The 14696-nt window shown below is 38.8% G+C and overlaps 1 protein-coding gene across 1 annotated transcript; it reads right to left on the reverse strand.

The window, feature by feature from the left end:
* Nucleotides 1-8165: 8165 nt before the first annotated feature.
* On the reverse strand, nt 8166-13564 carry LOC127356490 (uncharacterized). Its single transcript, XM_051388263.1, has 2 exons — nt 13497-13564; nt 8166-9004 (listed from the first exon to the last, which is right to left on the reverse strand). Exons 1-2 carry the CDS (start codon nt 13522-13524, stop codon nt 8184-8186), a joined length of 849 nt encoding a protein of 282 aa, XP_051244223.1. The 5' UTR covers nt 13525-13564; the 3' UTR covers nt 8166-8183.
* Between the last annotated feature and the right edge of the window lie 1132 nt (nt 13565-14696).

Raw genomic sequence — 14696 nt, forward strand, 5'->3', positions numbered from 1 at the left:
TGTTACCACTCGGCTGGATTACTGTAATGCACTGTATGTGGGGGTTAGTGGGTCCTCCATCGCCCGTCTCCAGATGGTACAGAATGCTGCTGCACGTCTTTTAACTGGCACACGTAAACATGAGCACATTTCCCCCATTTTAGCCTCACTCCACTGGCTGCCTATTCAATTTAGGATCCATTTTAAAATTCTTTTATTTGCTTTTAAGTCCCTGAATGGTCTTGCCCCGCCCTACCTCTCTGAGCTTCTACACCCCTATATACCCGTCCGCCCCGTCAGGTCAGGTGATCAGCTGCTCCTGAGCGTGCCTAAAACTAAGTGGAAGCTCAGAGGGGACCGTGCCTTTGCATTTTATTGTTGTATTTTATATGTAATTTTAACTCATGTGAGCTGTTATGTCTTTTATTTATAATGTCTTATTTATTCTCCTGTACAGCACTTTGGTCATCTTTGGTTGTTTTAAAGTGCTTAACAAATAAAGTTGTATTGGATACAGATAATTCCTGGTTGAGAAAAATAATGACATCTCAGTGCGCTCACATGCAGCGTTTTGGCACTTTCATGTATATCTGCAAGCCTCTGTTTAAATATAATGATGAATGTATAATATGCAGCCATGTGGAGTGGAGCGATTTTCTTCTCTGGTGAACTAATGGGTGTGTAAAGATTGTTTACCCATTGACTCTACCCTCCACCTTATTGTGTGACTTACCCTCAAATCAAATAATTTAATTTTGAGATGCAGTGTCATTCTTTAGTCATCAGCACCACAGTGACACTGACTACACAAACACAAACACAGCCTCTGACTTCTCTGCAGCATACTTAAGTTTTCTAGCTGTAACGTTTTCTGCAGACAAAGTGGAGACAAATGAGTGCGTCAGTGTCGGAGGGATACGTTACTATAAAAGGATTGTTGTAATGTCTCAGTAAGGAGACAGGTTTGAACCCAGATGCATGACAGTTCATGTTTCTACCAAAAAACAGACGAAAGTCAGAACCAGGTGGGCAGATGACTAGCAAAGGTAAGGAGAAGCACACTGGTCCGTGTACTTGGTGCCCATGAGAATTGTACCACCACCCCCCATTTAAGTAACCTCCGCTCACGGCCTGAGAACCACATTCACAAAGGTCCACCATTTTCCCTCCACAAGCCTGGAGCCAAACACTGCAACTGCTCTGAAGTTGGCTGCACAGACCGGCACAAAGTCTGAACGTCCTCCCATCATAACGAGTAGTAGGTTGGATACCGGTCACTATTTTTACACATTGCTTTTTGTGTTACTTTATACTGCAGCGCTAACATTAGCTCAGTCTTTATGCTGAACTTCATTTAATAGGTGTGCACTGAAGGAATCAATATAGCTAGATGTGAAAAAGAAATATTAATTTATTTAACTGATGACATTGTGTAACTTTGATTTGATTATTACCCAGCTGTTGTACTGGCTCTCTAGGCAGTGTGTGTGAAGTGAAGCTGAGGCTGATAAAACCTTTCTGATACACACGTTAAGCATTACTGCAATACTAGTATTACTGATGCTATTGGTGCAGTTGTGTCACATGTCCTAGTTGTATCGTCTTGTATTGTATTATAACCAACACCAAGGCTCACTTGGAAGCTTAGGCTGTTTGCACCAGGAACTTATATGGAAGCTTTTGGTATGTCACAAGATAAGTTACAGTTATAGTTACAGTGTAATCATTCTTTTGTCAATCATTGATTAAATAAATGTGTTATCATTATAGCACTGTGTGTAGCTGTTGACATAACTACACATTTGATGAAGTTGGTAACCTTTAACTGTTCCCTGGATACAGAACAACACATCACTTCAGTGAGCTGCAACAAGAGATTGTGTTTGTTGGACCGACCCACCACAGAGACACTGCTGGACTCTTCAGCCCCTACAGCAGAAGTTCAGATGTGTATTCTGAGATATTAGGACTACTTTGAGCTACTTTGAGCTGTTGCAGCCTGTAGTAGTTAGTAGAGAAATTCTAGAAATAAAGCTGAACTCAACTGTGAATAAAAGTTTCAAATGTGTACAGAGACATTTTGAGTTGTCCTGTCTTCCAACAAATCCCTCTTTATTCCTAAATTACAAAAACCCTCCGATATGTCCGGCCTCTTATCAATCTTTCTCACAGCCAAGTCTCTTTTCTATGCATGATTTTGACCGGTTGCTGCATACACTAATTCAGTGTTGCGATAATCATGTCTGTCTTCTCTCAGCAGGACAAAAGTTTATTCTCACAAGATAGGCAGTCAGTTTTTCACATGGCAGCCACTCAGCAAGCTTCTGCCCTCAAAACAATAAGTTAATTTGTGTTTTTCTGCTTCTCAGCACTTTTTCTAAATGCTGCAGCATGTGTTGTCAAATTGGGGAAGATGCTTGCCTGATTTACTTGTGTTTTGTCTGAATGTTTTTCAGTTGCAGTGTGAGTTTTTTTTACTACCTCTCTCAGATTAGGGTGCTTCAATGCTGGCCCGTGGCATAGGCAGTATAGGCAAATGCTAAGGGCGCCGTCCATACAGGGGGCGCCACAATGGGGGAAGAAAAAAAAAAAGGTGCAACTTTCAATATTTTTATACAAAAACTATTGCTATTATTTCTTAGTATGGAAAAAAATAAGCCCACATTAATTTAACTGCATTAGTTAACGTTTGCTCTGCTTGTAACAGTCAGTCAGATGCTATTCCTTTCACACACCTTTATATATTAGAGTTGTAAGCCTTGTTGTTTGTTGTGTTACAGTTCAGCATTGTCTAACGTGTGTTTATAGTGTTAAACTTTACATCCATGTTAAAGTGCACATCATTAATGTTAATACATTCCCATATGTTATATTATACTGCAGTTTACTGCTTCTTTGCATTCTGCTAATCAACATTTCACTGTAATGACAATAACATTAAATCTAATCCAATTTGCATATCAGAAAAAATTTCACTGTATATCATTCATGTACATTACAGTGAAAGTTATGCATCTCTTAGGTTTAGGTAACACCCAACTCTTCCTGTTACAGTGGTTGCTGCTGAAAGAAGCTTCTCCAAGCTCAAACTCATTAAACCTTACCTGAGAGCTACTATGATGCAAGAACTCAGTGGACATCAATCATGTGGTCTCAAATCAGTTGTCATATGATGATGTTGTAGATGACTTTGCTGCAAGAATTTATTATTTTCTTGTTAACTGTTTTAATTGAGCAACTTGTTTCTCTAAAAATAAAATAAAATGTCAAAGACAAAGCTATTCAGTTTCTTGCGTGAGTATATGTATGTATATAACCGCCAGTGGAATTTATTGCGACGCAAGGGGGGCGCCACCTAAAATCTTGCCTGGGGCGCCAAATTGGTTAGGGCCGGGCCTGTATCACTGTCTTATGTGTGAGTCGTTAAATTGGTTAACACCAAAATCCTTAAGACATTTTCACTGGTTGCAATTTAATAGGGCTCGAGCACTGACCGTGGACAAAGCCATCTAAAGTCATTCACCATTTAAAGTTGTGCGATTTACGACATTCTGTAATGAATGTGGCATACATGATCTGATCTCAATGAAACTTCACGTTTCATAAGAGTCCCACTCTGAACACGTCTGTGATAATATACAGTAATAAAGAGAGCACCACCTAGTGGCAACAGGAACAGGAAGTAAGCGCTGCGTGGCGATTTTGATCTGATTTACGTGAAAGTTTCATGTTGCGGTCCACACGTGTTACGACGGCACGTGACGCAGCCGCAGCACACCCCAAGTTGCTTGGAGTGCGAGGGCCCGTTCATTGCTGCTTGCAGATTTAATTTCTAAATATATTTTCTTTAACTTTCTTTCTTACTTGAACTTTTTATTCCATATAGGACATCCTGTAGTTTAAGATACACTGAGCTTCCCTTTCTCTTTGTTTAAATATATTGGGCAATGAGCCTTTAAATTCAAAGCTCTATCTGATTGGAACAACCTGCTCAGTTCAGTTTGATCTATTATCTAATTCATTATCTATTCATTCAATAAGTCATCCATTTTGACTGATCTTCAAACAACCTGCTAATTTTACCTCATGTCTATATAGATTTGTATGGGATGGGTACATTTACTGTATGTGTATGGTCAGTGTGTGTGGGAGTGGCTAGACCTGGGCCAGTTGTTGTCTGTGTATGTTTGAGTGTATCTGTGTTGTTTAGTTGTTTTATGTACTGTATCCTCCCTTGAAAACAAGATGGTTCATCTCTTTCACTAAATGTTAAACTTAGATTGCACATGAGATTATGAATGAAGAAAAGGACCTGAGGTTTATTTAAAATAAGAAATTGTTTGTGTTCTTTATTGGGATAATATTTTCCACAAATTACATCCAACATGCAAACCATGCAGACATTTCATTTGGGCCTTTTTAGGATTTCTTCAACAAAAGCAAATTTACAAAGAAAGGGGTTTATATCTGATTTTATATTAATGTTATTTGAACTAAATAGAAACACTTGTGTCTTCACATTCTAGTTGAGGATGACTGCTCCACTGCGGTTGTTTAATGAGATTCTGCCCTCTGGTGGTCACAGGAGAAAATACAGTTAATCTTTAAGGTATCAGTGAAGATGAGAACAGTCAACATGTAAACTCACAATCCAACAAAGAGCAAGGCACCAAACCCCTAACTGCTCCTGAGGCACCGCTGCAGCCCTTCACTCCATCTCTCAACATTTACATGTCTGCAAGCAGTGTGTGTGTGTGTGTGTTTGTGTGTGTGATCCATTTGAGATGCACTATGTATTTTCTCCTCTGGCCACCGGAGGGCAGCCTTTCATTACACAGCCCCACACAGTTTTACAGTGCTGCTGTTATTGTGTCTAAATGGGTTTGCTGTGTGGATGTCATTTGTGGCTGCAACAAACTGGTAAAGACTCTCCTGTCAGAAGATAATCAACATCTGTTGCACTTTACAAAACCTCTCATCAAACAAAGTGACCTTTTAATGTTTGGATTGCCTTCCTGTTCATACTTTAGTTTCTGAAAGTAAAAGTACACATCATGTAGAAAACCTCCTTTCAGAGTGTTTTAGTGTATGATATATAATATATATATATATAATGAGACCGTCCCCAGACTTCCTCTGTTGCCTGTTGACTGATTTATATGTGTTTGTAGGCTCGGATTTTCCATTAAAATCAAAATAATGATTCTTGAAAAGGACAAACAGGGTGCAATATTGAGAAAAAAAAACCAAACAATATTCTCTGACAAATGAAACAAACTGAGCTAGAGAGCTACACTTTGATACGACCTCCCAACTTAAGCAAAAATACTATCTGAATGGATATATTAGTTGGCTAACATTAGCTTCCCCAGCTAATCGGGCTGGCTGTGTCTTGGCTGCGCGGCGTGGGTCTGGCGTTGGTTGCTTCGTGGTGTTGGTTGTAAATGGCGAGCTAGCCAGTAGCATGGAGCTAATGGTCCAAATGAAATATAGGAACATTGCAGATAGGAACATTATTCTAAATATCACTGTCAGTTATTTTACAGCGTTCAGTGTTTGTCACTGTTGGCCATGACGGGCCTATGGACTGTGTATAGAGTGTGTGAAACAGGATGCTGACAACAGTTCAACTTTATCCAACACCTACAAAAAGGAACGAGAAGCAAAGTATATTTTTGAGTGGAGGAGTGAGTAAATGTACACCACCACCAACACAGGCTACAGTGCAAGGAACATACTGTAGTGAGCACACTAACACTGTTTGATTATTGATCTTTGTGAAGCATGTTGTGTTTTTATGAGTCAGTGCCAGGTACAGACCTGAAGATAAAAACACCAGAAACTCCTCATAAACTAATAAACAGCGTTCAACATCAACAAACAATCAAAGTAAACCAGGTCAGACAGACATAGGTTTTATTTGAACAATAGTGGAGGCATAAAAGCAAACAGCTGTAGCCAACACACTCATAAAGGGAGAGTTTTTTCTGTTATCATGTTCCTGAGACAATGATTACACAATTTCTTTTTATCAAACCACACTTTCCAAAAGGAAGCGTGCATCTCCTCATGGATGGCAGGCTCGTGCTAAGCTAGTTAGCGTTACATTCAGAGAATTAAAAAACACTTTAAAGTTATTAATCTGTGAATCAAACTGGACTTCCAGAACAGTAAAATGATGACAGTAGTAATGTTATAATGTGGATTATATAGCCTTCTATTGTACCATTATATACTATATACACTACTTATCACAACAAACAGTAGCTTCCATTATCAGCACTTTAACACACCTGATGTTCTGATCCACCTGAGCGTTTGAGGGAGTCAGCAGGTCGATACTGGAGGTGGATCCGCTGACTGTTATAAACTAGATCGATCTAAAGTGAATCTGGTTCCAGTCAGTAATGCTGACATTAATCTGAATGATGACACAGTCTGGTGGAGGGTTACAGGTCTTTATTATTGGGATATAAGTCGTACTGAAATCAAACATAATGAAAGGCCTCGTTGATTAAACCACCACCGTTTAAAAAAAACACAATGTAATATTTAATGAAATCCGATCAGTAACACATGATGTCCACAGGATTATGATGTTACTTAATGTTAATGAATATACATGTAAAAACACAAATACAATGTCGAAAGGGTGATTATACAAGTGAAATAATTACTGTGTTTCTAATCTATTCATACAAAGAACTGATCACAAAGTACAACCATGAGTTTTTCTATAAAACTGTAACTCTATCAAAGAGTACACAATAACAACAGTACTTCTACTACTTCTACTACTACTACGAACTACATGGGATGAGATGAAAAGCAAATTAATGAGATAATTCAATAATAAAAGAATCGACTGTCTTTAATCCAATCTGACTTCAAACTCAATAAAAAACCTTGAGGGTTAATCAATATGATGATGAGGGGGAACAGCCCAAATGGTGAGACCAACTGAAACCTAAAAGTTCACATTATACTTTTAAAAGGTAAAACACAGAAAAAGAAATCCTCAGATTTTAAAAGCAGTAACATGTTTGGTATTTTCTGCTTGATAAATGACTTAAAGCGGCTATATTCAATCATTTTAGATTTACGATGAATCAAATGATTACTTGTATGTGAAAAGGGCCACTCGGGTCGACTCCTGAGCTCTCCTCAACTCTACGGAGCATTTTAGCATCTTTCAGCTTATTGTTTTGGTTTGATGGTCCACAACTTTACTGTTTTGGTTCACTCTCACCGCTCTGATTAGCATCGTTTCCAGACACAGCAGGCAGCTGTTGTCGGCTATAAAGCTCTGAAAACCACCTGGATCAAAATAATGTGAAATACTAGCCTATAAAACATTTTCTTAAACAAGCAATGCAATGAAAAAACTGTCACACATTACCAATATTAAACAAACTGTTACTAATATCCATTTACAATCATATATAGTCCATAGTGTCGTTTGCGAAACATGGTGAAATATTGGTAAAGTAAGAAGTTCATAAAGAACAGGATCTTTCTGGAACCTAAGGAAATGTTGATAGTGCTTTTTGCCATTAGTGGACATTGAAGGGAAAAAGAAATATGTTGTTGATGAACGTTATGCGATACATTCAGGGTCATTGTTCATTAAAAAATGTTTGGTCATTGTAGTGATAGACAAGACTAATCTGCAACAGTAAGTTCCAGCTCATTTTTCAGTAGTTGTCCATCACACGACTACTGTTGATTCTCATCTAGGTCACTGTCAGTCATAATAAATCAACATAAAGAATTGAATGCATGTTATATTTAGTTAAAAAAAAAGGTTACTGAACTGTAGTCAGTGATAAGCCTGTGCTTTTTTTATTAAAGAAGTAAATACAATATATATTTGTCATAAAGTATCAGGACACAGTCAAACCTAGCCTTGTGCTAACGTCAGTTTCTAACTTTCCAAGTTTATTTTTATCATCACTACATTAAAGCAGGTTCCAGCTGACACACTAGTTTTTACGTAGAGATTTGGTTTTTAAATATTAACACCTTCTACCTGCCACGTGTAACTGTTTATAACTGTGTGTATAAAAGAGAGCATGCTAATATCTGATCACAGAGATTGGTATTTGGGTTAATACTGATCAGTATTGGCTTTTTTGTTTTTGGTATAGAACTGATTACATTGGCTCTCAGCAAGTGAATGTAGTGACTTGACAGACAAAGCATTCTCATGGTGATGTGTTTGTTTGTTGTGCCCTATGCAACTTAGCCTTAATGTGTGCTACTGCAAGTATCCCTGCACCTCCTAGCAGACCTCCAGCTACTGCTCCAACTGGAACACCTATTGCAGCTGCAAATGGGACCTTCAACATAGGAAATGCTGTTCCTCCAAGAGTGGCTCCACCTAGAGCAGAGGCACCAACACAGAATGCGACTTTCCTCCTAACTCCCCAACCTTTTCCCTCTTTCTCAGCCTCTTGGAGCATTTCCTTGGTGTAGAACTTTTCTCCATTTTTCTGAACCATATTGTTGATGTGCTGCAGAAGCTCAGTGCGTTGAGATGGACTCTCATCATTGTTCTTAATGACATGGCAGTTTCCTTTACAGTCATCAACAAAGCTTTTGAGTTCACTTTCTCCAACAAACTCTTCTATGGTTCCCTCCAGTTCCTCTCCACCGGTGAACAGAACCATCGTGTAAAGTGTAACGTTTTTGCTGAAAGTCTCCTTAAACATTTCCACTGCGTTCTGTTCCGGGGTTGTAAATCTGTCTTTACAGGAAAGCACAAAGAGGAAGACATGAGGACCAGGAGCAGCATGGGACAACACCTCCTCTTTCTCCTCCTCCCCACTCACTCTTTCCAAATTGCACAGATCAGTTTCAACAATGACAACATTTTGTTGTCCGATCTTTACTTCTTTCCTCTGACACTTTTTTGTCCCAGAGGAACATTTCTCATTTTCCTCTGAGCTCCCGAGGAGAATCTTCCTCACTGAAGTAATCCGATTTTTTCCCCTGCCAACGAGCACAATCCTCAGCTCTGAAGGATCTGTTTGAAAAAATAATAAAGACATCAGTGGATACTCACATCTCTTAATGCAGTCGAAGTAGCAAATTTACTTAAGTAAAAGTACAAAGCAAAGGCATCAAAATAAACATAAAATTTGAAAAAAGGACCCCTCAAATAGAGCAGGGCTGGACTGTACTCCTTTGTAAAATAATTTTGAGACCCAACAGTTCCCACTGTCTTACACTTTTGGTTTATAGTTATTGACGCGTGTTCATCACATTAATGTTGCAGCTGATAAAGGTGAAGCTAATTTTAATTATTTTATATATTGCTGAGTAGCTCGTCAATTTCCCCTCAGATCATTTATTTGATTCATGTTAATATTCAGAACAGAATGTATTTATTGATGTCACAATTTGTGTTGTTTTTCTTGAGTGCATGGACAAGCAAGATATTTTGTTGTTTTGATTTTATTTTGTAGGACTTGTATCCCAGCTTTTGTTGTTGGTATTTTTGAAGTTTTGAAGGATGTTTATTCAGTTTTGTTATTTTAGTGCAAAACCCAAAAGGGTCAGTAGGTGGCAGTCGGATGTTTGGAAGCCAACTGAGACTCTGTTATGTGCTCTCTTTGGCTCTCTTGTCATTCTGCACAAGAAGCAACCTCTGGCTTCAAATGAAGTAAACGTGGAAGTAAAAACCTGCAGTTCCCTGTTGTCACAAACCGGGCCATACAGCCATGACAAAATGGAGGGAGATGCACACAAAGCCAATGAAATTATTTATTAAGGAAAGAATACTTAAACTAAACTAACAGTAGTATGTGAAATCAGTAAGATCATTGGTGTTTTAAAGGCGCATGGCACACAGGCCTCAGGTGTGTCCAATTTGCTGACAACCCTCTGCCACGCCCACTTAAAGTACCCCCCCCATTAGACAGGGGTCCCACAGGATCTCTGTCAACACAACAAAAACACCAAAATTTACTCAAGTAAATAACAAAACTTACGTCCTATAAACTTCCAGTCCCAAAACCATTCCCCCCAGCAACCACTCAACCTTTAGGGAGCAAACTTAAAGGAATGTAGAGGAAGAGGAATCACAGGAGATAAACAACTTTCTATCCACTACTCTAAAATGGGAGCCTGAGACAGTGCATCCGCAACTACGTTATCACAGCCTTTTATTTGTCGAATGTGTAGATCATGAGACTGCAGGAACAGTGACCACCTAATCAGTCTTTGGTTAGGGCATCGCAATGTGCAGAAAGGTGAGTGGGTTGTGTGTAGACCACCACTGGTGTCACCCCAGACCACACATAGACTGCAAAATGCTGAAGGGCCCAGATTAACGCAAGGGCCTCCTTTTCAATCACTGAGTAGTTTAACTGATACCGATTGAATTAGAAAACAAACTTACTGCCCTGTCCACTCCCTGCTCATCTGCCTACATTAACATTCCTCCTGCTCCTACATTGCTCGCATCTACCTGTAAGAAAAAGGGATGGTCAAAAGAGGGTGCAGCCAGCACTGGTGCTGAACACAAAAGAGACTTCACATTATCAAAAGCTTCCTGGCACTTGGTTGGCCACAAACTGAGCCCTGGCCTTCAGCAAGTCAGTAAAAAAAAAAAAAAAATGTGAAAAGAACAGTTTCCCCTGGGGATCAATAAAGTATATCTTCTTCTTCTTCTTCTTCTTCTTCTTCTAAGTGGTGCCACCACTGTAGAAATATTCTTACAGAAAGAGCGGTAATACCTTTTCTTCATCCTAGCCTGGGACACAGCTAGCATTTGTTTTGACAACTCCCCTGCAGCATATAGACGATGCCTAAACCCATTGACATAGTCAATAATATTGATGGGCGGATCTGATTGCTTTAACTCATCCTTAAACACAGACAATGGACCCCAGCAGAAGAAAACACAAGAACCAACAGAAAGCATTGCATAAGTCAACTAATGCACAAACAAGACACTAATGGTGTCCCCAAAACTAATGTGGAAGTCCCCCTCTACCTAAACTGCCTATCCACAGACTAAGCTACCTCACTAAACCCTAGTCTTCATGAAGATTAGCGGTGGGCTATGTAAACACTTAAACCAATAGCCCGGTCAGGCAGGCAGCAAGCTGGTTATTCACCTGAAAGCTATGGATGTGTCCCCGAGACAACTGCTCTGACCGCACACCACACAGAAAACAACTAAAAAAAATAAAACAAGCCGAAATGGACCATGTTGCTAATACTTGAACAGGGAAACCAGAGAAGCCAAAGCATACCACACTAGGGGACCAAACAATCACTTCTGCTAGCTCCTAACTGCCTACTCATGGCAACACCTGCTAACTGCAGGACCAAACTCCCCCTGACTGAAACAAGTCAACCAAATCTCCCCAAACAAAGAATGTGCCAAATTTAACATACGCCTCAGCAAAAACCAATGCAGTTGCAAACAAATACCCTACATCAATCAGGTAACCAAATAACGGCCACAAACAATTCAAATTTGAACCGGCGAGCCCCACTTGTCACAAATTGAGCCATACGGCTATGACAAAAAGGAGGAAGACGCACACAACAAATCCAATTAAAAAATGATTTATTAAGGAAAGAATACTTGAACTAAACTAACAGTAGTATGTGAAATCAGTAGGATCAGGGGTGTAAGTGAGTGTATGAGTGCTGTGTTTTAATAAGATGCAGCAATACAATCCAAACCATCAAACCCAACAACCAGTTAGTTGTCTCAGGGAGGAAAGAGAGAGAGTACTGAGCTCCCAGAGGGTTTTTAAAGGCACATGGCACACAGGCCTCAGGCGTATCCAATTTGCTAACGACCAATTTGCCACCCTACCTGCACAGAAAACAAGACATGCCACACAACCAGGAACGGGAAGACAAGGTCTGTATCCAGCACAGTAAAAGCCTGGACAGTGGGCCTAGCAGGGAGAGAAATCTTATGCTGTCTGTTAGATGGAGGCAGCCAAATAAGCTTCATTCTTGAAAATGTAGTGAAAGCGCTGAGGTTCCCAGTGGTAAGGCAAAAGACCTTGCATCTCCACACCTTTGTACGTGATCATGCCCATTCAAGGGAATGCTACGATGTACTTTAACAAACTCCTCCTCGAGAATTTAATGTAAACACGATCATGATTCAAATTTCTGTTATGTGTGAGTTTTTAAAGGGGCATGTCCCAGGCTAAACACATACACACCAATATTCCTGTCATATTCTTAGTGCCATCTACTGGCAACAGGAAATTACATGTTTTACTACCCAGCCGGTTGATCAGATCCAGGCGACATGCAAGGCCACGTTCAGCACTGCTTGCAGCTTTAATTGAAGATTGTGTGTTTAGAAACTGATTCAGGCAAGATTTCAGCTCTTATTAGATTTAAGTGCAGTTAACAAATCCTATGTTTAGGTCAGATACTATTTGGTCTCATTTGGTAATGATAAATCTGGGCAGACCAAAATTATGTGTGGAGTTCCCCAAGGCTCAATCCGTGGTTTGTTCCTCTTTTATTTAATATGCTTACATTATAGAACACGTTAGATAAAAACAATAAAACCAAAATGTAACTTGCTCTACCACAAAGCTTTTTAGGACAAAAAATCTTCAGACAATTCATTCAGCTGCACCTAGAGTCCTAACAAAAACCAAGAACAGTGAACACATCACACCAGTTCTCAGGTCTCTGCACTGGTTTGCAGTGTGTCACAGGATAAAGTTGCTGCTGCTTGTCTATAAATCTTTCATTTTTTATTGTTATTTTATTTTATTTATATCTCAGTTCTTAGCTTTTTAATTTCCTTTAAAATTATCTTATGCATTGTGGAAAGCACTTTAAATTGCCTGTGTAATGTACTATTTAAATATACTTGCATTGAATAAACACAAGTTTTTTAATTTAGATTCCCCTTTATTTGACAGATTCTTTTTTTGTGTTGTCTAAATTCCTGGAAATATTAATAAAATTGTAAAGATAGCCTGTGAATTTACATGTCTAATGTAAAATAGCATAAAAATGTGTAAATGTAAATAATCATAAAATTACTGCTTATTTAAAGAAAATTTCCAGTTTTTCACACAAGAAGATTAAAATACATTTGCAAATTACAGAAATTTGCTGTTCATTTAATAGAGGAAACTGTTGAATTCAAGTTTAATAGTGTTAATATATTTCTGAAATTATGTAAAATTAGTGAAAAAAAGTATTTTTTGTGTAATTTTAATGGATTTGTTAATTTGTTAACTGACAGATATCTTGTATAATTATGGAAGTTTTCACAACAAAAAGGTTGAATAAATGTTTTTTTTTTATCAGTGTATAAGCATTGGTAAACTGACTTTTAGTCAAATTAACAGAAGTAGTAGTAGTAGTAGTAGTGTTGAATATTTATGGCAACTGACAGCTGAAAAAGATCCCGCATCATGGATCTGAACTTTATATTATAGAAAAAGGATTATTGTACCATATATCAAACCCAAACACTAACCTGAGTATAAGTACTGTTAAAGAAATATACTTACCAAGAAGGTAAGGTTCTTCACTTATCATCTTTGCCCTGTAAAGTCAGCTCAACTCTAATATCACTGTGGATGTCTTGCTCTGAGTATTGTAATTTCCATCTTATCATTATATAGTTTAGGTTGCTTCTAGTTCCCTCCCCTGGATTACACATCACCTGTTCCTAACCAAAATCTGACCAGTCACAGATCAGATTAAAACTGTAGCTACAAGCAACAAATCAGAGGGCTGAGCACAAATACATTACGTTTTAGTATATTTCCACATTTATTGAGAACTGTTTATCTAGATACATTTGTCAGTGCATTCACACATGGACCTGCATTTTAGAGCATCATTATTCTTTCCAACAGTAATGACTGAAGAATTCAATATGTGGCATGTAAAACGAAAAACAGGAATACAATTTAATACAGAAACAATGCAGTAAATTTTGCCTTTGTGTCTCAGGCTGGCTTTACACGACAACGCTCCCGGGTGAAACCGCCAAAATATTTTATCAGATGTTTAGACGGCGACGGCGTTTTCGGCGCTTAAAAACGCAAAAAAATGAACCCACCTTCCAGAGTGGAAATCTTAAAAACGCTCCACCGTTCTAAAGGGTTAACAACGCAAAAGTGTGCTCTGATCTGCTCACGCTGGCTCTCGTCGCGTACGTGTTGACGTCACATCCATGTGCAGTACAGGCAAACAACAACAAACATGTCGGATTATTTCCATCAGTCGGACATTCAAGTTGCCCTAGCTGCTCTGATATCTATCCAGGGTCATTTCAGCAGTAAAGCCGAGTAATCACAGATAATATAACAGAACAGAGAAGGCGCATTAGGGCAATTGTTTGTGTTGGTTTTCGACTGTAGGCTATTTCGCGCTACTAAGGAGAGAAGTAAGAGGAAGTTTCAACGCATGCACGCGCTCATGATGGTGTTGTGTGGCAGTGCTTCACCGTACCACCTAGCCACCTGGCATGCGTACTACATCAAATTTCACACACTTTTGAGTCACCGTGTGCACGCAGATTTACCCCCCAAAGACGCTTGTCTAAACGCGGAATAAAAAGTGGGAATGCAACGCCGATTTTTGCGGTTTGTGTTCAGATCGTTGTCGTTCAAAGCCAGCCTCATTTTCTATGTCTTCTTTTAGGTATAATTTTATTAAACTTTTATTTTAAAATGTTTTAAATATTTTAAATGTTTATTTAA

Source organism: Dicentrarchus labrax, unplaced genomic scaffold (genome assembly GCF_905237075.1).
Source record: "Dicentrarchus labrax unplaced genomic scaffold, dlabrax2021, whole genome shotgun sequence".
In the NCBI taxonomy this organism is placed as follows: Eukaryota; Metazoa; Chordata; class Actinopteri; family Moronidae; genus Dicentrarchus; species Dicentrarchus labrax.

Excerpts from the sequence above, each read along its gene's own strand:
- LOC127356490 (XM_051388263.1), bottom strand. The coding sequence starts at position 13,524 with ATGATAAGTGAAGAACCTTACCTTCTTG. Across the intron at positions 9,005-13,496 it reads TGAAGAACCTTACCTTCTTG|ATCCTTCAGAGCTGAGGATT; the intron begins GTAAGTATATTT and ends TTTTTCAAACAG.